Raw genomic sequence first — 25723 nt, 5'->3', positions numbered from 1 at the left:
TTCTCCTTCCATGTGGAGGTGTGAAGGTGCAGGCTGGGAATCTGTGCTGATGGTCAGAATTCAGTTGTGCGGGTATTTCTCTCACACATTTGCCAGCAGAGAGTAGCTCCCGAAAAGCCATAAACGGGCTCCTGCTACTTGGGCTCAAATTTCCCTTCCTCTGACAAATTTTTGGCCATTTGCATGGGTTCTTTTCACCTGTCGTCTCCTTCTCTACAGCTAAAATCAAGAAGAATGATCTGGCCCTCAATCTTTTGGGATCCCTAAAAACCAGTACATACCATGGTCACCAATGAAAAGTCGATATTCACCACAGGTGGTAATCTGAGTTATCAGAGTTATTTCATGATCCTTAGAAAAGTAACTAAGACACGGATTCTGCAAGGACTTCTGAACATCAGTTTATGTACTGTGAGTGCACAAAATTAAGCCCATGTGTACGAGGCTCAGGACCTTGGGCTGTACTTTCCACCAGCCATTTAAAGAAATGCAGGTACAACATATGTTTAAACGTGATTAGCTTCGTTCTTTTTGATCCTTGCTTCTCTAGCAGCTATGATGGCTATGACAGGATTGGCTCAGTTTTTCTCATTCAACTTTCACGATGTTGAACCACTATGATTTTCAAACTCCGAAGCACTGTATAATATCAGACAGACTACAATGTGATTTTAAAGAGTCAGTGTGAAGTGTAGATTCTCCCTCTATCCCAGAGGTACTAAAATAATGGAACCATGACCTTGCAGATTTCAAGTATTACAATACATGTTTATTTGGGAAGTGACTTTACCAACAATAATCTCTGATGTTCTGACAGCAGTGTGCAACACATACTGTATACAACTTTTTCTTTGCAGCCATTTTAGTCCTTAAGTTTAAAGTAGAAGGAAAAGGTTATAATAAATAAAATATATGAAATTTTGATTTGAGACATCTGTTTCATGCTTAGAAAAGTTTACTTTATAAAAGTATTTATTTTACAGTTTTGAAAATGAACACTCTATTAAGGCACTGGGAAAATGGCAGTTAAAGGGATGTTGCTAACTTTGATAGGTCCAAACAACTGACCTACATTATCTCCTGGGTGTGAGATATTGTGTGAAGTGCCCTATAATAAAGAGAATGTGTATACACACAGTAATAAAGAGGATGAGTACGTGTATTATGGGACAGAAGATGGACATGCAGTAGATTACTATAGTTTTTAAAAGAACTCTAATTTTAACAGCAATGAAAATATCAAGTTAATTTTTTAAAAATTAAGGAAAGCTTTAAGAGATTAAACATGAGACCACTGTTGACATAGGCCATTTTGTTTGCCTACAGGTTGACAGTGCTCCATTAAGATGCTTTTTGGCAGAAACACAAATCGTGACCATTCATACTAATGATAAGGGAAGAGAGAAATCACTGGTCATTTTCTGATTTGCATGATTAGCTAAAAAACCCCAAATCACTGAGAGAAGTGACACACACGTTAAAACAAAGCTTTTGAGAGGAGTAGATACTAAACAGAATAAATCAGTGATTCTATTCCAATTCACCTAAAATATTAATCTCCAGAACATGGAATCAATCAGTGCAAAGTTCTGTGAAGTTAAGGCAAATTCTTAGATTGTTTCAAAAAGCACAATTTTATATTTTGCAAGTCTGACCATGATATAAAGCACAGAATACTTATTAATATTAATTTTTAAAACAGCCATTTCCCCCCCTTTTGATACTTAATATAAAATGCAAAAGTTTAACATCAATATTGTTTCTCTTCACTTTCAACAGGCATTTGTTTTATGAATGTAATTATAATGTTTTATGAAAGTAATCACACTTTTTTAGCATATATTTGATTCCATACATCCCTATCTACATCAGAGGTAAATTAGCGCTGCAAGATTTCTCATGTCCAGAGCCACTTCAGCTTCAGTATAAAGTTTAGTATCTTAGCACTACAGGCCTGAAGCTACTGTTACAGACAATAAAATGGCATATTTATTTAGCTTTTCCTCTCATTCTGATAAGGGCACAAACAACAAAAACTAAAAATAGTTAGGATTCATTTTCCTTTTACCACTCCTCATTTCAGAATGGGTGTACAGGTTTAAAGAGGCATCGTAGGAGTCAAATATAGGAGTGGCAATGAAAAGGAATCCAAACAACAAACTCATGTGAAATTCCTCAGGCAGTAGTTGGGTGTGGTAAAATAAATGCAGGTATCTGATTTGCAGGAACATCTAATAGTGATGCAGGGCTTTCTCACACTGGACTAGGGGCACCTCTGTTCAACTGCAAGTTTGTTTGATTTGCTTTTAGCTAGTTCTTGTTGTTGTGGGGGGGGGGGAGAGGGGGTTATGACTTTTATAAATATTTCTTAGGTCAAAAAGGCTTGGATAGTTCTAAGATAATGACAGTGACAACTATAAAGATGTAGGGGGCACGCAATGGTCTAGCAGTAGCACAATGTGCAGCCATCCAGAGCTTTGAGGGTCCTGGGTTAGCAGAAACTGGGATCAGCGCTAAGTCAGCTTCCGAGCTCCTGTAGAGGAGGAAAGCTTTATGTCTTTTTGCAGAGATTTCTTCAGTTGTTAGATAAACAGAACAGTCAGACTCCACAGGGAGCCAGATCCAGCCCTCACAGACAGGTGAACCTGCCAACATTTGAAAGCTATAACAGAGACATTTGTAGAGAAAGACCAGGACACACACTGGACTTGAGGGACCTTTTGGAGGCACAGAGTGAAAAAGGATAAATATTTTGTTAAATATAAAATGGGCACTGTCCCTCAAAAATACAGACAAATGGTGTTCACAAACTGTAAACACATAATAAGGGCCTAAAGGATAGGGTGAATAAACAGGGAAAGCATAGGCAAGTGAGAGACAGAGTCAATCTGTAGCTTCAAACGGGTGGAAGGACAAATAAGGATGTAAATCTCCAAACTACAAGCCTTAATTTCAGCTACAGTAATTGACATCTTTTTACATTCTGATAAACCGTGGCACTATGAACCTACACAATAGGATAAAGACCAGCAGAATGACTGGCCCACAGACCACCACCACCTAGGAGACCAACTTCAAGGATTATTGGTGTCATTGACAACACGGAGAGAGAATCACTGAGGGAGGCAGCCAGCACATGCTTATTGTGCATGCCTCTGCTGATAAATGTGTAGAGTTTGTGGGAGAGAAATCAGAGAAATGGTGACCCAGAAACAAAGGATGGGTACAAAACCCTTCAGCCTACTGGAGTAGCCTGTTCTATTTTAAAACCCTCTGTTCCTGACGAGGAAAGGAAGGTACAAAGAGACAGCCCCCTCTTCCCTATTGCTCTAGTTCCTGAACTCTCCCTTCTGCAAAAATAAAATTAACAATAAGTCAAATTTTTCTTTTATAAAGAAATCTCACCACAAATAATGGAGTGTTGGAGTAGGGGGCAGGGATAAAAAAACAATCTTGATTTACTTAGCTCTGGGATTTGGCATCAGCAAGGCTGTTTTCTTCAGCTACAATGTCCTAAATATCCAAACCATTTACACATCCTTTAAAACTACAGAATTTGCTGTCAAAGAATTGATCACCGCTTTTCACGATTGCAGATTGCTGACAAAACCCACTAATTGAAAGTGACATAAATTTGAAATGAGATGGGTTAGCTCTCTCATAGATCTTTGTGTAAAATGTATTTTTTTAATACCTGAATTTGACTGCATACTTCAGTGGGGTAGCACCAAACATGTCTTTAGCATAAACAGTTGCTCCATACTTCAGTAAATACTCAACTAGTTGTAAATTTCCTTCACTTGATGCAATATGAAGTGGAGTTCGACCATCATAATCTTCACAGCTCAAGTTTCCACCCTGCAACATATACACAACAACTGCTAATGATAGTACACTTGAGGCTGGTTGGTATAGGGTCTCAAATCACATAATGATACGTACTCCAATATTACAGTTTGAATCCAATGACCAAAAATCATTAAACATGAGACAGTTTCTCAAAAGCTTATGTGAAACTAATTAGTTAGTCAAGTTCATAATGGTGTCCAGTAGTCACTGGTAGACGTATCTACTTTGAGATTCATAGACCTATGGATATAATGAAACATTCAAAAACCAGTCGGAGAACACTTCAATCTCTTTGGTCACTTGATTACAGACCTAAAAGTTGCAATTCTTCAACAAAAAAACTTCAAAACCAGACTCCAACGAGACACTGCTGAATTGGAATTAATTTGCAAACTGGATACAATTAAATTAGGCTTGAATAAAGACTGGGAATGGATGGGTCATTACACAAAGTAAAACTATTTCCCTATGTTTATTCCCCCATCCCCGCCACTGTTCCTCAGATGTTCTTGTCAACTGCTGGAAATGGCCCACCTTGATTATCACTACAAAAGGTCGTCGTCGTCGTCCCCCCCCCCCCCCCCGCTGGTAATAGCTCACCTTACCTGATCACTCTTGTTACAGTGTATATGGTAACACCCATTGTTTCATGTGCTCTATGTATATAAATCTCCCCTCTGTATTTTCCACTGAATGCATCCGATGAAGTGAGCTGTAGCTCATGAAAGCTTATGCTCAAATAAATTTGTTAGTCTCTAAGGTGCCACAAGTACTCCTTCTCTTTTTGCGGATACAGACTAACATGGCTGCTACTCTGAAACCAAACAGTAGTTTTGTATATCAAGACCATCCTTGGCACCTCCTCCTGCTCTGGAACCTTCACAAGTGGCTAAAGATACCCTACCACATTAAGAAATTCTTTGGTGAATTCTCCAGTTCCAATACTTTGAACAGCCTGTGGATGGAAAAGTACAGGTCCAGATGCCAAACTACACCTACCATGATGCCTGACCATACCTACCAGATGCCTGACTACACATCATAAAGAATGAATATTCAAATCTAAGAATGTGCACCGCTCATACAGACACACACATAAATATGCATTCATATGTTAAATACAACCAGAAAGAGCTTGCATATTTAAAAACAGCAAGGAAGAATTATTGCTAGGGCTGCTAATTAATCGCAGTTAACTCATGCAATTAACTCAAAAAAAATTAATCGCGATTAATCACAATTTTAATCGCACTGTTAAACAATAGAATACCAATTGAAATGTATTAAAGATTTTGGATGTTTTTCAGCATTTTCATATAGTATTCTATGTTGTAATTAAAATCAAAGTGCATATTGTTTATTACAAATATTTGCACTGTAAAAATGATAAACAAAAGAAATAGTCTTCTTCAATTCACCTCATACAAGTACTGTAGTGCAATCTCTTTGTCGTGAAAGTGCAACTTACAAATGTAGATTTTTTTTTGTTACATAACTGCAGTCAAAAACAAAACGATGTAAAACTTCAGAGCCTACAAGTCCACTCAGTCCTATTTCTTCTTCAGCCAATCGCTAAGACAAACAAGTGGGAGATAATGCTGCCCACTTCTTATTTACGATGTCACCAGAAACTGAGAACAGGCATTTGCATGGCACTTTTGTAGCCGGCATTGCAAGGTATTTATGTGCCGATATGCTAAACATTTGTGGGCCCCTTCATGCTTTGGACACCTTTCCAGAGGATATGCTTCCATGCTGATGACACTCGTTAAAAAGTAATGCATTAATTAAATTTGTGACTGAACTCCTTGGGGGAGAATTGTATGTCCCCTGTTCTATTTTACCTGCATTCTGCCACATATTTCATGTTATACCAGTCTCGAATGATGACCCAGAACATGTTGTTCATTTTAAGAACACCTTCACTGCAGATCTGACAAAACGCAAAGAAGGTACCAATGTGAGATTTCTAAAGATAGCTACAGCACTTGACCCAAAGTTTAAGAATCTGAAGTGCCTTCCAAAACCTGAGAGGGACGAGGTGTAGAGCATGCTTTCAGAAGTCTTAAAAGAACAACAGTCCGATGCAGAAACTACAGAACCCAAACCACCAAAAAAGAAAATCAGCCTTCTGCTAGTGGCATCTAACTCAGATAATGAAAATGAACATATGTCGGTCCACACTGCTGTGGATTCTTATCGAGCAGAACCCATCATCAGCATGGATGCATGTCCTCTGGAATGGTGGCCGAAACATGAAGGGACATATGAATTTTTAGTGCATCTGGCACGTAAATATCTTGCGATGCCGGCTGCAACAGTGCCATGAGAACGCCTGTTCTCATTTTCAGGTGACATTGTAAACAAGAAGCAGGCAGCATTATCTTCTGCAAATGTAAACAAACTTGTTTGTCTGAGCAATTGGCTGAACAAGAAGTAGGACTGAGTGGACTTGCAGGCTCTTAAATTTTACATTGTTTTATTTTTGAATGCAGTTTTTTTTGTACATAATTCTACATTTGTAGGTTCAACTTTCATAATAAAGAGATTGCATTACAGTACCTGTATTAGGTGAACTGAAAAATACTATTTCTTTTGTTTTTATACAGTGCAAATACTTGTAATCAAAAATAAATATAAAGTGAGCACTGTACACTTTGCATTCTGTGTTGTAATTGAAATCAGTATATTTGAAAGTGTAGAAAACATCCAAAATATTTAAATAAATGATATTCTATTATTGTTTAATAGTGCAATTAATTTTTCTGCAAAGTACAAAGAAAACAGATTAAGCTGCTTGCTGTATGGTCAATTACAAATTACCGTGAACACAGAATCACTTAGCAGCCAGCGCACAGTTAGGGTTGAATTTCAGGTTTTATTAACTCTGCATAGGGAAACTAATTTTTTTTTTAGGATCAGTCCTAAGTGCTGTATGGCAGCGTGAGCCAGGAAACTGGGGAATCAGAGTGGTCCAGGAATGGCAGTAGGAGCTTAGAACTCTGTGGGGTGGTGTTATCTGGAGAGCTCAAAATGTGAACAGGCCAGAACAAGATAGGAAATGCCAGCAATGTGGTAGAGCTCCTAAGCTCCACATTGCAGGGAGAGAGTGGACTACTGGGGAAATGGGGAGCTAAATTCTGCTTTAGCCCAGTATTTTGTTTTGTTGTTTTAAGAAAAGGAAATTGACAAAACCATGTTTAAACTCTACATAAAGGTGGGTACTATGGATATAAAAGGAAAGTTGCAGTTAAAAAGAACCCTAAGCATTTAAAAGTATGGAAATGAATAGTTAAGGGGAAGGTAGAATGCATTTGCATATTTATCTTAGTTCACAAAGTCACAAGTGACAGGCTGAGAACAAGCCTGAAAGATGTCACATGAAATACAGCATTTTTGAAAAGACTAGACTGAAGTACCTATTAATAAATGCTTGTCATCTCACCTTGATTGTAGTGTTACTATCATACTCTATTATACAGACATATTGCTTGCTTCCAGTCTCTTACAAATGCATTTTGTATTAAGCTATAAATAAAAGATTTGTAAAGAGTTTAATTTTTTTTACCATTTCTCCTATGGCTTTTAGTGCATCTATGTCACCTGTTTTAGCTGCAGCACAGGCCAAAGAAGGAATTAATGCATCTCTAATGGCTTCTAGCTCCTGAGAAACACAAAATAAAATTTAAAAGTTTTAGTATCATACATATCTTTTTATTTACTATTTGTGTCCTTAGAACTACTGACACCTACATCAGAAGAACAATATTGCACCCACGTTTACTTGTAGATCTAATAATACAAATATAATAACTGAGGATACCAGTTAGTAAAAACAATCTTGTTCATATTCTTTGAGGGAAAAGAAGTTACATGTATACTTTAACACGGCTACCACTCTGAAACCTGTTTCCATAGTTACTTGGACCTCTCTCATTTCCTAGTTATACTAGAATTAAATAAAGAGGATTTCTAAACTATGCTATTTCAGACCCACATGCTAATTAGTTTTTTTCAGATCCCTCAAATGACATCCCTGTCTTTACGTGAATTCTACATAGCAAAACTCCCTCATATTATCAAGATGTGCTCATCTCAAACTAATATTAGTTTTTTGGAAAATTTTTGGTCCCAGATTTGGCCAATAAACAATATGCAACTGGAATAACATATTTTTAAAAGTCTTTTTTCCTGAACAATGAACGCCGGTTCTTCTAGTTCAAATGGAAATGAAAAAGCCCCAAGGCAGCCATCTTTAAAGTTTGATAATTAATTTTAAAACAATCTCCCACTTCAAATAAAAACCAAAATAATAAAGAAGTGATCAATAATAATAAATTAAATGCCTGAAAATTGTATTATTATCAAACTTACCACTTCCTTACTAACTACAGATATCAGTTTCCTAAAGTCAATATGGAGTTAGGACACTTCTGAGTTCTCGTCTGACTGTGCTGATTCTAACAGCTATTTACTAAACAACCTTTGTTTAAACAACCTTTTTCAGTATTTACAAGCCCCATAGCTAAGTAGGATCCTGCAAAATATGGCACATCCTAATATCGATAAGGTGTGACCTTTTTGAACCACATTTGTTAAAGATTCTTAAATTTTGAGGCCTGTTCTGATTGATTCACATAGAAATTTACAATATTTTGTCTTTTTGTGGTAGCTGGTCAGACTGAAGGGTAAAATATATAAATATGATAGACATACCACGGATCCACCATCATAAGGCTCATAGAAAACTCAGGCTGATTAAAGAGATCAAGGCCTTCATTTTCAAAAGGGACTAACAACTATGGGTGTCTCCATTTTTGGGAACCAAACCTGAGACAATTTAAAAAGGGGTCTGAGTTTCAAAAGATCACCCAGGTTTTGCCCTGGTCTACACTAGGACTTTAGGTCGAATTTAGCAGCGTTAAATCGATGTAAACCTGCACCCGTCCACATGATGAAGCCCTTTTTTTAGACTTAAAGGGCTCTTAAAATCGATTTCCTTACTCCACCCCTGACAAGTAGATTAGCGCTTAAATCGGCCTTGCCGGCTCGAATTTGGGGTACTGTGGACACAATTCGGCGGTATTCGTCTCCGGGAGCTATCCCAGAGTGCTCCATTGTGACCGCTCTGGACAGCACTATCAACTCAGATGCACTGGCCAGGTAGACAGGAAAAGAACCGCGAACTTCTGAATCTCATTTCCTGTTTGGCCAGCATGGCAAGCTGCAGGTGACCATGCAGAGCTCATCAGCAGAGGTGACCATGCAGAGCTCATCAGCAGAGGTGACCATGATGGAGTCCCAGAATCGCTAAAAGAGCTCCAGCATGGACTGAATGGGAGATACCGGATCAGATCGCTGTTTGGGGAGAGGAATCCATGCTATCAGAACTCCGTTCCAGTTTTTGAAATGCCAAAACCTTTGTCAAAATCTCCCAGGGCATGAAAGACAGAGGCCATAACAGGGACCCGAAGCAGTGCTGCGTGAAACTTAAGGAGCTGAGGCAAGCCTGCCAGAAAACCAGAGAGGCGAACAGCCGCTCCGGGTCAGAGCCCCAAACATGCCGCTTCTATGATGAGCTGCATGCCATTTTAGGGGGTTCAGCCACCACTACCCCAGCCGTGTTGTTTGACTCCTTCAATGGAGATGGAGGCAATACGGAAGCAGGTTTTGGGGACGAAGAAGATGATGATGAGGAGGAGGTTGTAGATAGCTCACAGCAAGCAAGCGGAGAAACCGGTTTTCCCGACAGCCAGGAACTGTTTCTCACCCTGGACCTGGAGCCAGTACCCCCCGAACCCACCCAAGGCTGCCTCCTGGACTCGGCAGGCAGAGAAGGGACCTCCGGTGAGTGTATCTTTTAAAATACTATACATGGTTTAAAAGCAAGCATGTGAAAGGATTACTTTGCCCTGGCATTCGCGGCTCTCCTGGATGTACTCCCAAAGCCTTTGCAAAAGGTTTCTGGGGAGGGCAGCCTTATTGCGTCCTCCATGGTAGGACACTTTACCACTCCAGGCCAGTAACACGTACTCGGGAATCATTGTACAACAAAGCATTGCAGTGTATGTTTGCTGGCGTTCAAACAACATCCGTTCTTTATCTCTCTGTGTTATCCTCAGGAGAGTGAGATATAATTCATAGTCACCTGGTTGAAATAGAGTGCTTTTCTTCAGGGGACACTCAGAGGAGCCCATTCCTGCTGGGCTGTTTGCCTGTGGCTGAACAGAAATGTTCCCCGCTGTTAGCCAGGGGGAGAGGGGAGGGTTGAGGGGGTAGCCACACGGTGGGGGAAAGCAAAATGCGACCTTGTAACGAAAGCACATGTGCTATGTATGTAATGTTAACAGCAAGGTTTACCATGAAAGAGTGTAGCCATTGTTTTATAAAATGTGTCTTTTTAAATACCACTGTCGCTTTTTTTTTCTCCACCACTTGCATGTGTTTCAATGATCACATTCCCAGAGGCTAGTGAAGATTAGAAAGAAAAAAAAACGCACTCGTGATGAAATGTTCTCTGAGCTCATGCTGTCCTCCCACACTGACAGAGCACAGACGAATGTGTGGAGGCAAATAATGTCAGAGTGCAGGAAAGCACAAAATGACCGGGAGGAGAGGTGGCGGGCTGAAGAGAGGGCTGAAGCTGAAAGGTGGCAGCAGCGTGATGAGAGGAAGCAGGATTCAATACTGAGGCTGCTGGAGGATCAAACCAATATGCTCCAGTGTATGGTTGAGCTGCAGCAAAGGCAGCTGGAGCACAGACTGCCGCTACAGTCCCTGTGTAACCAACCACCCTCCTCCCCAAGTTCCATAGCCTCCTCACCCAGATGCCCAAGAACGCGGTGGGGGGGCCTCCGGCCAACCAGCCACTCCACCATAGAGGATTGCCCAAAGAACAGAAGGCTGGCATTCAATAAATTTTAAAGTTGTAAACTTTTAAAGTGCTGGGTGGCATTTTCCTTCCCTCCTCCACCACCCCTCCTGGGCTACCTTGGAAGTCATCTCCCTATTTGTGTGATGAATGAATAAAGAATGCATGAATGTGAAGCAACAATGACTTTATTGCCTCTGCAAGCGGTGATCGAAGGGAGGAGGGGAGGGTGGTTAGCTTACAGGGAAGTAGAGTGAACCAAGGGGCGGGGGGTTTCATCAAGGAGAAACAAACAGAACTTTTACACCGTAGCCTGGCCAGTCATGAAACTGGTTTTCAAAGCTTCTCTCATGCATACCGCGCCCTCCTGTGCTCTTGTAACCACCCTGGTGTCTGGCTGCACGTAACCAGCAGCCAGGCGATTTGCCTCAACCTCCCACCCCGCCATAAACGTCTCCCCCTTACTCTCACAGATATTGTGGAGCGCACAGCAAGCAGTAATAACAGTGGGAATATTGGTTTCGCTGAGGTTTAAGCGAGTCAGCAAACTGCACCAGCGCACCTTTAAACGTCCAAATGCACATTCTACCACCATTCTGCACTTGCTCAGCCTGTAGTTGAACAGCTCCTGACTACTGTCCAGGCTGCCTATGTACGGCTTCATGAGCCATGGCAGTAAGGGGTAGGCTGGGTCTCCAAGGATAACTACAGGCATTTCAACATCCCCAACAGTTATTTTCTGGTCTGGGAATAAAGTCCCTTCCTGCAGCTTTTGAAACAGACCAGAGTTCCTGAAGATGCGAGCGTCATGTACCTTTCCCGGCCATCCCACATTGATGTTGGTGAAACGTCCCTTGTGATCCACCAGAGCTTGCAGCACTACTGAAAAGTACCCCTTGCGGTTTATGGACTTGCCGGCTTGGTGCTCTGGTGCCAAGATAGGGATATGGGTTCCGTCTATGGCCCCACCACAGTTAGGGAATCCCATTGCAGCAAAGCCATCCACTATGACCTGCACATTTTCCAGGGTCACTACCCTTGATATCAGCAGATCTTTGATTGCGTGGGCTACTTGCATCATAGCAGCCCCCACAGTAGATTTGCCCACTCCAAATTGATTCCCAACTGACCGGTAGCTGTCTGGCGTTGCAAGCTTCCACAGGGCTATCGCCACTCGCTTCTCAACTGTGAGGGCTGCTCTCATCTTGGTATTCATGCGCTTCAGGGCAGGGGAAAGAAACTCACAAAGTTCCATGAAAGTGCGCTTATGTATGCGAAAGTTTCGCAGCCACTGGGAATCGTCCCAGACCTGCAACACTATGCGGTCCCACAGGTCTGTGCTTGTTTCCCGAGCCCAGAATCGGCGTTCCACCGCATGAACCTGCCCCATTAGCACCATGATGCATGCATTGGCAGGGCCCATGCTTTCAGAGAAATCTGTGTCCATGTCCTGATCACTCACGTGACTGCGCTGACGTCGCCTCCTCGCCCAGTATCACTCTGCCAGGTTCTGGTGCTGCATATACTGCTGGATAATGCGTGTGGTGTTTAATGTGCTCCTAATTGCCAAAGTGGGCTGAGCGGCCTCCATGCTTGCCTTGGTATGGCGTCCGCACAGAAAAAAGGCGCGGAACGATTGTCTGCTGTTGCTCTGACGGAGGGAGGGGCGACTGATGACATGGCTTACAGGGTTGGCTTACAAATCTGATCTATTTCTTTTTTTGATCCACTCCATCTATCTTTTACATCTTTGGCTGGCAGCAGATGGTGCAGAAGGACTGCAAGCCATCCACATCTCATGGCTGCTCGGCAGAAGATGGTACAATAGGCCTGCTAGCCATCCTCATCTCTTGCCTGCCCAACAGAAGATGGTACAATAGGACTGCTAGCAATCCGTATCGCCTGCCTGCTCACCATAAGATGGTTCAATAGGACTGACTGCAGGACTAAAGAGAATGACCTGGTCAAGTCATTTCTAATGTAGTCCCTGCACCCATGTCTGCCCAGGTGCTCCTGGCCGACGTGGCCAAGAGTACCTTGGTCATGACGATGACGGCTACCAGTCCTATTGTACCGTCTGCTGCCACAAGGCAAGGGGTTGCTGCTGTTGTTTAGCAATGCAGTACCACGTCTGCCAGCACCCAGGAGACATATAGTGACAGTTACCTGAGCGGCCTCCATGCTTGCCGTGGTATGGCGTCTGCACAGGTAACTCAAGAAAAAAGGCACGAAACGATTGTCTGCTGCTGCTTTGATGGAGGGAGGGAGGGAACGGGGGCCTGACGATATGTACCCAGAACCACCTGCGACCATGTTTTAGCCCCATCAGGCATTGGGATCTCAACCCAGAATTCCAATGGGCAGCAGAGACTGCGGGAACTGTGGGATAGCTACCCACAGTGCAACGCTCCGGAAGTCGACGCTTGCCTCGGAACTGTGAAAGCACTCCGCCAAGTTAATGCACTTAATGCACTTAGAGCATTTTCTGTGGGGACACACACACTCGAATATATAAAAACGATTTCTAAAAAAACGATTTCTATAAATTCGACCTAATTTCGTAGTGTAGACATACCCTTTGAAAGTAAGACCCCTATAAGGTGTCTCAAACGGTGCACCTAAACATAGAAACAATCCCAGAATCACTGGTCATTTTTGAGATTTTAAACCAATGAACATTCTATGAGAACAATACTGAACTCCATTTTAAAGTATACATAGAACACCATTTGCTAATATATACTATGTTGAGAAGTTTCTGCTCATGTTTTGAACCTAGGGCAGCAACACTTGCTTTTGCTCTGGCTTTGTTTTTGTTTTTTTAATAATCATTCTGCTTGGAAATGCTTTTCATAATGGAAGAATATGCTGCATAAACTCCAAAAATTAGATCTATGTTACTAAGCAATAAGTCACTATTTGAGCTGTGCAAATAATGAATTTTTCTGGGCCAAACTGGAAAAAAAAAATCAGATAAAAAATCTGGTTCAATTCACTAAAACATTTTTTCGTCTAATAAAAAAAATAAAAAATCGTTTTGTATCAACCGAAACATTTTGGTCGACTCAAAACAAATTTTGCTTTTTGTTCTTTTTTTCCCCCTTTAGTTTTTTGTTTTGATTTGGCTGTTCTTCACCTTTCTTATTGGCCAAAATTGAAATTAAAAAGCTTTTTTTTCCAACCGGAAGTATTCATTAAATTTGACCTGAATTTGGCAAATTGTTTCAGGCCCCCCGAAATGTAGTTTTCAGCAAAAAACACAGTGTGTTGTAAAAAACTTTGCCCAACTCTACTCGTAAGAAGGATTGAGCATCAAGAAACTTCTGGTGCACTCAACACTCGGTAGGCACCCACCAAGGCCTTCAACATTAACACACATTATGCTAGACCCTTGTATGTACTGGAACACACTGTTGTCTCTTAGGGCTCTCCTTTCCCAAATTTAACCTATTATTGTACTACTGTGCTCAGTGGCATGGCTTACAGGTAGATACCTTCACCCACATGCACTGAGTTAACATGGTCAACTTTCTGCTTCAAGTCCTGAGGCTGCATTTAGCCCTGGTGGACAAGGCATTTGGGTCCTTAAGCTCCTTGTCTGACCAGCTGGGTCAGGGTTTACCAAAAGCAAGTAATATATGTATTCTCCCCTTACAGACGTCTGTGTTGATCCAGTCCAACTGCACCAAAGATGTATTTATTGACCTGAGGTGCGTGAGATTAGAAATGGTGTAGCTGTTCCTCAACAAAGCATTTATCAGCCTACCAGCTGTTATCCAGGTCAAACAGAACCAGCAAGCTATTTCCCAATGTCTGCAGATTCACTCATTTGACCTGCAGATTAATAAGGATGCTGTCTCAGCTCCCAGTCCTAAAATCAAAATAGGAGCAAAATGCAGCATCTCCCAGAGGTACAGCACAGGGCTAATACTTTTCTATCAAAATTTCTCTCTGATCTCAGCCTCTGAGAGCACAAGTTGAATCTATGATTCACAAAAGCCAACAAAAAAATGCAGCATGAAGATACTTTTGATCTTCCTGTATACTACCTAAACATGAGAGAAAGAGAGAGAGAGAGAGAGAGAAATATTTTCAATATGTACCTCACCCCTGCAAGTTTCATACCATTCCTACTTCACTCTAAGCCATATGTTAAAATGAGTGTGGTCAATAAGGTTCTGACTCGTCTCTGATAGGACTATCAAAAGACACTTTATTAGGAGACACCAACTTCGTAAAGAGGAAAGAGCCAAAGAGTCCAATAGCTTTACTTTGTACCCTTCCTTAGATCTGATCTATGCGCAGTTTTTGTTCCAAATTAATTATTTTGAGTAGTGGTGTGGTTTTTTTTTTTAATCAAAATAGTTAAGTTTGTACAAACCCCTAGCATTCAGAGTTATAAGCTATAGCACTATAAGGCACCTTTATACTGGTATAATTGTGTCCACATTAGAGGTTTGTACTGATTTAACTATACAGTTTCTAAATGATAAAGTTAAAGCAGTACAAAAACTGTATTTACCCAAGCCCTGGCGTCTTATTTGGGGTCATTCCAAGCCTCCTCAATGGGTCATTAGCGAGATCTTATCTCATAAAGCATGATAAAGAGCTTAGTGACCTAAAATTCAAAGAACAGCAGCAACCAGTTCCGCTGACGCTAATAGAATGACCCCAGAAAATCTGGAACACACTGTCCCTGCTATAAGTGGGGGGGTTATTTTTGTTTGTTTTAAAACTCTCGTAGCCCACGAAAGCTTATGCTCTAATAAATTTTTTAGTCTCTAAGGTGCCACGAGTCCTCCTGTTCTTTTTGCCAATTCCATGAGTTCAATGAGCAGGAGAGCTTGTAACCTTCTAAACCTAGTCTTCAACTTCTTTTATGCTTAACTCACTCTATGTGACCCCAGTCCCACACCCTTTTTCCTTCTCTCCTATCCCCATGCACTGTAGAGTAGGTATTAAATTAAATTAAACCTTCCCTGAAAACAAGCCAAGAGAAGACCATAATAATTATGTCTTGCAATGTTCTCCATAGAACATTTGTTGTGCAATCAACGGTGACCAATATTGACTCCGCATTAATAGCTACTCACAGAATGCCTCCCATTGTACTAGTCATTTATAATTTTGTTTATAATTACAGTATTTTTCCTCTATGCTTGAATTGTTCCATACTGTCAAAATATGTAGAAAATTCAAAATAATTTAGTATTTTCTTTCACACCATAAGTACCATGCATGACAATGACCTGTGTAGTATTTGTGATAGCCTAGATCATCAGTGAACCAAGGAGTAATCAAGAGAATTTTACAGACATAGAAAAGAAATTCAAGGTTTAACTTATTGTTGTACCAAATGCCCCCCCATGGCCTGGTTAGCTGGGACACTTAGCAAGAAAATTTGTGTTTCATTTTCAACGTTGCACTGTATTTCACCTTTAAGATATACTTGTTTAAGTTAATTTTCTGCTGTACATGAGTTGACTTTAAATATTTAAAGTAGGTACCTCCTTGCAGCTGACACTTAGAGATTTGGCAATAACTTGAATAAACTTGCTATCTGTAAGAGAGATCTTGGCTCCCGTGGGTACTACAGTCATTTCTCCTCTCAGATTCTCACTCAGCATCTGAAAAATGAGCAAACAATCAAATCATTGTAAAAAGCAAGAGAAAAAAGGATTGATGATGTTAATTTTTACTAGCCTAAGCTAGAAAGTTACAGAAAATGCAAATGAGTGCAATTTACTGTAAAAATTAGTTTTGCCCCATAGAATAAGAACACAGTTGACATTACTTAATATTTTCTATAGCCTATTATTTATTTGCTTAGCACAGTATAAGTGGCACTGGAGAAGACACAAAGGTAAAAACAGTGATCATTCCAAAGAGTTTATAACCTAAAAGATAGAGAAACATCAGAACATACTGGAAAATCCAGAAGGCGAAGCAAGATGTTTGGGGTGGGGGTGTGTGTGAGAACAGTTTGGTTTAAGTAGTCAAGATTTCCCAGCATGGTAAGTAGCATCCTATTTAAACGAACAGTAAGTTAAAAGACTGAATGAGAAAATAAAACTAGGAGACCAGTGGTGACTTTAGGAAAAGCACTGGGCCTTCTGAGATCCTGCCTTTGTCCAGTGTTTTGGAGTAACGAAGCAAGGCAATGTTTAACTAGTATGCCCTGCACTGACTGCACACTTACCGCTTAATCAAAAGCCCAATCAATGGAAAGGTTCATCAATGGAAAGATTCATATCAATTTTAATAGGCTTTGAATCAGGACCTTTGGCCCTGATTCTGTAAACCCTTAGACACATGCTTAACTTTAAGCATGCGCATAGCCCCACTGATTTCAGTGTTTCAACATTAAACATGTATTTAGTATTTGCAGGATGAGAGCCTTAGCACTAACCAGGATCAAGCAGCAATGAGAAACTCCCTGCTCAGAAGCAGCCTCTGAAACAAGACTGGAGAAGAACAGAGACCTAGGTGCTGGAACTAGGGGTGCTGCTGCACTCTCTGGCTTGAAGTGGATACCATTATAGACAGGGTTTACAGAATGGTTCAACGGCTCTTAGCACCCCCACTATACAAATTGTTCCAGCAGTCCTACATAGAGACACTCCTAAACCTAGAAATAAGGTTCCATAAAAGCTTGAGGAAAGAGGGAACAAATCTGAACATCGTGAACATTAACAAATCCACTGGTTTCTCCAACTTTGATGATTTTATATGCTGGCTTTCTCTCGTCAAGGCGCTTCCACAACTATTAGGCAGTAAGTTGTCTCAAATAGAATTTTAAGAAGCAGGACTGTGCAAGTTTGCAAGAAAGCAAGGTGTGATGTGGGAAGAAAGAGTGCCGCAGATTTACCTGTGTCTAGGCATGTCCTTTATAAAAAAAACCCCCAAACACTTACAATATTGTAACTGTCTGCTGGAAGAGTCCCATCATATGCACATCAGTGGAAGTTATGTATGGTGCATAGCAATTTTCAGATTTGGCAGGCTGACATGATTCAGATTGGTCAGCCTGCTAAAAGACACCACTGAAGAGCTTTCATTAAAAAAATACATTTTTTAAAAAGGCAAAGTAGAAATTATGCATTCATTGCTGTGGGGTCACATATGGACTACCACTGCTTCTTGGGCGGTGCGAGACCGATAAGCCATATTCTCTACTACACCTTTTGTTGAATGTGTTCCTGCATGAAGTATGTTGTGCACAGTCGCTCCTCGCACAGCAAGGAGACCCCCTCCTTTCCAGGACAAAGTTTTGTTAAGTTACACACACAGAATATGTTTAAAATAAAAAACTATTAAATTAGATAGTGGTAAGAAAAAGACACGGCTGACCGTTCTAAAAATATTAAAATTTCATATTCAGACAGCTAGTAAATCTCTTACAAAGTTTACAAGGAGACTATTTAAATTTAAAGCTGGAAGGAAAGGAAACGCCACCACCCTCCATCCCCATGCACATAGATGAAAATCCTATAGAATACCTTTTTTTACAGACATTATTTGAAGGTATTGATTTTGAAATAGATTTTTTTCCACAACTGATCAGGTTTTGTTTTACCTAGCACATCCAACGGAGTGGAAAATCATTAGTTTGATAGGTTAAATCTAGAGAATGACTCATGTTGATATCATCCAAAAAATCAGGATAACAACTTTACTCCATCAGGACTATGACTTTGCTGCATATAAAAACAAAAGTTTTAGTGTATACGGTTGCTAGCATTCCGCCACCGAAAAGAGAATGTTTAACACAGGGCTATATATTTGTATATGTTGTATTAACTCTCTCTATTTCCCAACACCTAAGACATTAATTAACCAAAAAGAATCTGTCATTAACTAGTAATTATAAATATATAGTCAATTAATAAACACTTGAGAGTCAGGGACGCGGAGAAATGGTCTGTGCTTAAAGAACATACTCAATACAAATCTTTTCATCTTAACAAAATTACATCTAACATTGACACTCAAGACTCACAGACTTCAAATAAAGTGGCAAGCATAATAAGATGCACCAGTTACTACATGAAGACTCAAATATAAACCCTGGGTGAAATTTGGCTCCACTGAAATCAGGGACAAAATTTCCATTGACTTCAATGGAGCCCGGATTTCACCTCCATTCTCAGTTTCAGTTTGCACATTATTTATTTGGAGTCTGTGCTGAAGCTGCAGGACAGATCCACTGCTGAATTTAAAAGCAGAAGTTTTAAATATCGGTGTTGGTTTTCAACTGACCTCTATGTTGAGGTCTGAGGATTTTCTTCCCCCCTCAAATCTACCTATTTTCATAGTTCTATAACAACATTATTTTGCATAAAGTAAGAGGGTGTGATGCCTTCAGATTAGACAGTGGAAGCAAATACTCAAAAATTAACATAAAAAGTCAAATAATTTTACTAGACAGAAGTCAGTGCAGTAAACATTAAAAAATTTGATTTAAAAAACCAACCACTATTAAAAGTCTACTAAACTAACAGTGAAATATTTACCTCCTTCTTCTCCTCCCAGCTAAGATGGCTTTTGCTCAATGTGTATGAGAGTTTAGCTAGGGCTGCTTCCGGTGTCATATCACCCCCTGGAATTACTCCTACAGCAGTGAGAGTCTGTGAATGAAAAGAAACTTTAACTTAATTAGTGTAGTATTCAGAAACACTTCTATACAGTATTGATGCACAAGGGATTACTAAAGACACAGAATGACCATTTCTTTATCCTAAAAGGAAGAGGTTATGGGTGTGTATTAACTACGTAAACAGTTGTTAGATTAGCCCTTATTATAAAGCTGCAGTTACTAATTTTTAAAATCAGTGGTGTTTTTAAATTTGCCAAATATGTTGTTTTCCCACAAACATATTGACCAATTTATTATGTGGTATTTCCCTGGATGTATTTCAGTACTGCAGTGTGCTACCAATGTGGGTGTTGTCAGACCATTCTAAGCTGCATTACCTGTGTATGATTTAGGATATGAGACTAGACTGAATAATTACAGTTCTGGCAAAAACCAAATAGTGCTTGCTAGAGAAAGATTGCTTTCCCTATACAATTCAGCAATTAACTAATGATTGAACCAATGCAAAAGCAAAACCAAATTGACCTACCTTCAGTATGTACATTTACAGAGCATACCAACCATGGAGTGAAGACAAATGAGGTTTCCTTAAGATCTTTATGTACCATTTAAAACTTCCTTCTGTGCTGGAAAGTTACACAGTGTTTTCAGCCAAAGAACAGCTAAGGCTTTTTCATGGTCTGGATAGGAGGGGAAGTGATTTCCCCCACTTCCTATCACCACATAGACCCCTCAATTATAATCTGTGCTGAGGAGGTGGATCAGAGTCCAGATATTCAGTTAATTAAAAGAGTTTGAGATGAACTGTGATTGTTTAACCACTAAATCACCTGACTAGCTAAAATAATCATAGAATCATAGAATATAAGGGTTGGAAGGGACCCCAGAAGGTCATCTAGTCCAACCCCCTGCTCGAAGCAGGACCAATTCCCAGTTAAATCATGACCTTAAAAACCTCTAAGGAAGGAGATTCTACCACCTCCCTAGGTAACGCATTCCAGTGTTTCACCACCCTCTTAGTGAAAAAGTTTTTCCTAATATCCAATCTAAACCTCCCCCACTGCAACTTCAGACCATTACTCCTCGTTCTGTCATCTGCTACCATTGAGAACAGTCTAGAGCCATCCTCTTTGGAACCCCCTTTCAGGTAGTTGAAAGCAGCTATCAAATCCCCCCTCATTCTTCTCTTCTGCAGGCTAAACAATCCCAGCTCCCTCAGCCTCTCCTCATAACTCATGTGTTCCAGACCCCTAATCATTTTTGTTGCCCTTCGCTGGACTCTCTCCAATTTATCCACATCCTTCTTGAAGTGTGGGGCCCAAAACTGGACACAGTACTCCAGATGAGGCCTCACCAATGTATGTACAAATGACAGGATAATGCCATATGTAGTGAAGGTAACATTATTACCAGCCAGACAAAATGTTTTTTACCTTTTTTTTAAATATAAAAAATTTAATATAAGCTTTTTTGAAAGAAATTAATATTATAGTAAATTTCCAGAACTCAGCCAACATGTTTCCTCCACAGAGCTGTTACTCTGAAAAGGGAACGGCAGTGAAAAACCAGCATTAAATAAATTATGTAGAATTCAGCCAGAACACATCATGGCTCTGTACATGTTGGCAAAGTTCTCCTGTACAGATACCAATATAAATAGGGTATAGCCTCCATCAGTGGAAGTTGGTGAAGCCACATAATACATGCACCACGTTGAAAAGCTGGGACCCAGGAATTAACAAGTGACTGAAAGTGACTAAATAACCCTATAAAGGTTTAATAAGAAGGGGGAATGCTAATGACTTGAGTCAAATTACAAAAACAGCACTTTGGCTCAAACACAAGAACTCATTTGCAGAGGTGCTCTACTTACGGAGAATTTTTCAGCCAAAATATAGGGAAAAAATTGTTCCCCCCCACCCCATACACATTTTTGTTGAAGCAGAATGTCATATAGTAAATTAGATTTTTTTCTCATGAAATTTTGCCATTTCGGGTATCTTGGGATTATTTAGTGAACAAACTTTACATTCTAAACATTTTTACATTCAGTTGTTTATCGATTGCTTTTTTCATTCTCCATATATTTTTGCATTAACCAAAATGTATGGGAGCTCCATGATGGTCAAAGCAATCCCTCTAAATTCCCAATTGATGTTAGCCCAAAACATCAATGTTATGCCTCATTACTTGTAATCATGTAAAATCTATCTTTCTGTAGTTAAGAAACTTGTTTTATCTAAACCGGTGTGCTTGGATTGAAGTGTTTGGGACACTTCACTTGAGATAACAGGATTTAAACATATCATTTTCTATTAATAAAATTACGGGCTTTATGTGAGTTTGTATTGTCCAGGAGAGGGCTGGGCAATCCAAGATGCACATTTCTGGGGGCAGTCTAGGACTGGGAGTTTGCTGGTGTTGCTCTACAGTGTAATTCAAGAGTGGCTGGCAATAGCACTCAGATAGTATAGCTCGGAGTAATTTACATGCTGGAGGCTGTGTGAGAGCAGACCAGGAGTGGTTGCTCTCACAGCAAAGCAGTGTAAAAGGCTGGTGTAAAACCCTGTTTGGAGAATTGAGGGGATACAGCTGTTCAACAGTCCAGATTGTACCCTGGGTAATGTCGCAATTTATGTTTCCTTTTTTCCTCAGTTATATATTATGTTATAAGAAAAGTTGTTGAAACAAAAAATAAATAAAGCTGCATCAAAATATTTCATAGAATCATAGAATATCAGGGTTGGAAGGGACCTCAGGAGGTCATCTAGTCCAACCCCCTGCTCAAAGCAGGACCAATCCCCAATTTTTGCCCCAGATCCCTAAATGGCCCCCTCAAGGATTGAACTCACAACCCTGGGTTTAGCAGGCCGATGCTCAAACCACTGAGCTATCCCATATATAAGAAACAATAATAGTTCAGTCCTACTGTACAAAGAAGTGATATTTATAAACAAGGCATACTATTAAAAAGGTTAGCCATTGAATAGTCAATGGAGATCTGAAAGCAGGCATAGGCTAGGGAATAGGAGGAAAGTTAAGCAAGACAAATGAACTTTCCTTCCACAATTCAGAATTATCACACAGGTTATGAACACTGGTCGGGTCTGTGAGGCTCATTAGTCCTACCAATATTTTGACTAACCAAAAAGGTTGTGAATTGCAAATAAGGTAAGGAAAACTCTTTTAAAGTATACTGAATACCCTGAATACCAAGAATGTCAGTGTCTGCATATAAATTTGCTTTAAACTAGCCTACACCTGCTTTCAGATCTCCAGAAGTCACAGACTACTGGCCTCCATTCAGAGGGCCATCCCAGTACATACTATACTGCTGAACTCATTGGCACATGAAGATAGCCTAATGGGAGTCTTGAGGGTCAAGTAAGCAATGAGGTTTAGAATATTTCGGAAGTTTGCCACCTTACTGAATGCCCTTATTTTGTAAGTATTAAAGTAACTGCAAACTTGAAAAGACATTACTTGACTGGTCTGCCCCGTGAGCCAGTTCCACGCTCACTGGAGTTGTTTTGGGATTGACATCAACAGTATTTTGCAGATGGATGCTGGGGTGTCACACACATAGCAGAAGCCATCAATCAGTAAACTGGGATCAGGTCTAGCTAATTACAGAATTCAGTCTAGAATAAAGGGCTTTTTAAAAATCTTGTTTGCAGATCAGCTTGAACCATTTAAAAACTAATCTAATATGGCTGTTTTATAGACAATATCTTCCTGTAGCTAGATGTTTGTTTTCTAGCACATTAAACATACAGCCAATCACATCAGTGAAATTTTCTTTTACATAACATTGCAATCAGAAATTGCTGTATTTCCCTCACCTGTCCAGTTGCATAGACTGCAGCAACACTCCCGCGTAAGCACTGGGTACAATTAAGAATCACTACTTTTCGTTCTGTTGCTTTCCTTAGTTCTTCTAGCAAATCTTCTCGATTATTTGGTGCATTACCAGTTCCGTACGTTTCAAGTACAATGCCCTCCATTGGAGCGTGAAGAAATGCCTTCACCTATTTAAAATAAGGTGTTAAAATATTACAACTCCATGTCTTTAATGCTATATAATTTGATTAGCAAGCCCTTTCTCCCGCATACATATTTTTCAAAAGATCTTTCAAAAGCAGTGGATGGCACTCACGAGCTAAAAAAAAGGAATTAAACTTCTTGCTACCATGATTGACAGCATTTATAGACAGTATCCCCACCAAGGTTCCATACAGTAGCACAAACATATTAACCATATTCAAAGCTTTAAAGTCAATCACTACAAAACAGGAGTCAATATAAAAACATTTACAGGGTAAACACTTAATTTGATTAGAGTTTCTCAAGCCAGTGAGGAAATATGTAGTTGAATACTGAACTAATTGCAGGGAGGGGGGAAAAAGAACTCTCTTCGAACCCCTACGCAGAAATGAATTGCAAAAATGAAACCTCACGATCACAAGGGCATGTTTTACACTTGTGAAGTTGTCAACTAATAAATAAGGGTGCGGCCTATACAAATTGCACAACTAGAAAAACTATTTTCATACCACTTCTGACACACGGCTTTCCAAGGCAAGGGCACTGTCAAAAAGTGATGTCATGATTACTAATAATCACATGATACTTTCAAACAAGTTCCCTCAATAAGAGGTGCATAAAGAAGTGTTTAGTTAAAATGCCATTATGTCTCACGCAGGAATCAGAGTCTTACAAATAATCATAGAATATCAGGGTTGGAAGGGACCTCAGGAGATCATCTAGTCCAACCCCCTGCTCAAAAGCAGGACTAATACCCAATTTTTGCCCCAGATCCCTAAATGGCTCCCTCAAGGATTGAGCTCACAACCCTGGGTTTAGCAGGCCAATGCTCAAACCACTGAGCTATCCCTCCCCCAAAATAAAAGTCCTTTATCTACACTGGCCATTTGTGATGATCATTTCTATAAAATAAGGCTGGGGTTTTCAAAAAGAAGGCTATGGGAGTTGGGAAACAATTTCTTTAGACTCCTATGAAAATCCCAGAGGCATATATTTTAAAATAATGGCAATTTTCTACAGGAAGGGCTGATTAAAATGACATTAGGGAGAAAAGGATGGTAAGCTATTACTTAAATATATTACATAGGTTTTTGCAGTAGTGTAGCCATGTCGGTGCCAGGATATTAGAGAGACAAGGTGGGTGAGGGTAATATATTTTCTTGGATCAACTTCTGCTGGGGAAAGAGGCAAGCTTTCAAGCTCTGAGTGAGCTCAAAAGCTGGTCCCTTTCACCAATAAAAATTGATCCAATAAAAGGTATTACCCTCACCCATCTTATCTCTCTTACATAAGCTATGCAATTGCATGATGACAGAACACTATTTGATAAACGTAAATGTATTACTTGTAAATACAGAAATATTCATAAATGGAACAACGTATTCACAGAATTCTTACTTGATACATTTGAACCACAATGATAAAATCTACCATGTTTAGTACATATGCCTTCCAAACATTAGAAAACAAAATCATAATGAAGCCTGCAGGAATTAATTTAAATTCAAGAGACAGTTCATTTAATTGAAGGGTCGAGGGGAGAGAGAAGTAGTTTTTTGTGGTCCAATTGGTAACTACGCAGCTAACGTATCTCATCAATGTAAGTAGCCATCTAGTGAAATTATTTTAGACAACTTAGATATTTCTTTGTTGACCACATAAACTACTTGCAATACATTACAGTCACCTATGAGGCAAACGATACAGTTGGAGTTTTATTACAAATCTACCACCCGACTGCATTTCCATCTGTTCAGATTCACCAAAAAAAAAAAAAAAGACTAGTATAATTGAGCAATTTCTGCTTAAGCTACTGGATGCAATTTAAGCTGACAATGGCCATGAGAAAAATAAAAACTCAGGTTGGCGGAACTTCAAAAACAGACACACAGGCGCTTCAATACTGAACTCTGCAACCCCTGACTTTTAGGCACCCTTCTGCCTAGTGGACACATCAGTAGGTCAAAATACACTATGGAATTTTTAGTATGCAGCCCCAAGATCCACATGGCCAGTTTGCACACGGCACATCAGAACACTTGTAGATTTACACCTCAGTTTGCCACACACTAACTTTCTGTATAGACAAGCCCTACATATTTCATGCAAAGTGAAAGAGCTTCAGACAGGAGAGACAGACCTATCCCAAAATACCCTCTGACTCGTGGCTAGTAAGTGTTGGGGCACTCACCTGAGATGTGGAAGACATGGGTTCAAGACCCTGGTCTAAGATCAGGAGGAGGAGGGATTTGAACTCCCATGCCCCACATCCTGGATGAGTGCTCTAACCACTGGGCGATTGAGTATATAAGGGAGGGTGGGGGGCACCACTTCACCACATTTTGTGTAGGGCCTGATCTGGT

At 40.1% G+C, this 25723-nt stretch overlaps 1 protein-coding gene across 1 annotated transcript in view; it reads right to left on the bottom strand.

Moving 5' to 3' along the window:
* ASPG (asparaginase) overlaps window positions 1-25723 on the bottom strand; it is an 85003-nt gene that overhangs the window by 15595 nt on the left and 43685 nt on the right. The window contains exons 8-12 of the mRNA XM_048855387.2: window positions 23159-23344; window positions 19234-19347; window positions 16228-16347; window positions 7418-7513; window positions 3695-3858 (exon numbers count right to left, since the gene is read on the bottom strand). Of these exons, the coding sequence (XP_048711344.1) occupies window positions 3695-3858; window positions 7418-7513; window positions 16228-16347; window positions 19234-19347; window positions 23159-23344 (680 nt within the window). The remainder of the gene's footprint in view (window positions 1-3694; window positions 3859-7417; window positions 7514-16227; window positions 16348-19233; window positions 19348-23158; window positions 23345-25723) is intronic.

This window comes from Caretta caretta, chromosome 6, assembly GCF_965140235.1.
Source record: "Caretta caretta isolate rCarCar2 chromosome 6, rCarCar1.hap1, whole genome shotgun sequence".
Classification (NCBI taxonomy): domain Eukaryota; kingdom Metazoa; phylum Chordata; order Testudines; family Cheloniidae; genus Caretta; species Caretta caretta.
Note: the sequence above shows the minus strand (reverse complement) of the source record. Positions and strands in the feature narration are given on the sequence as shown.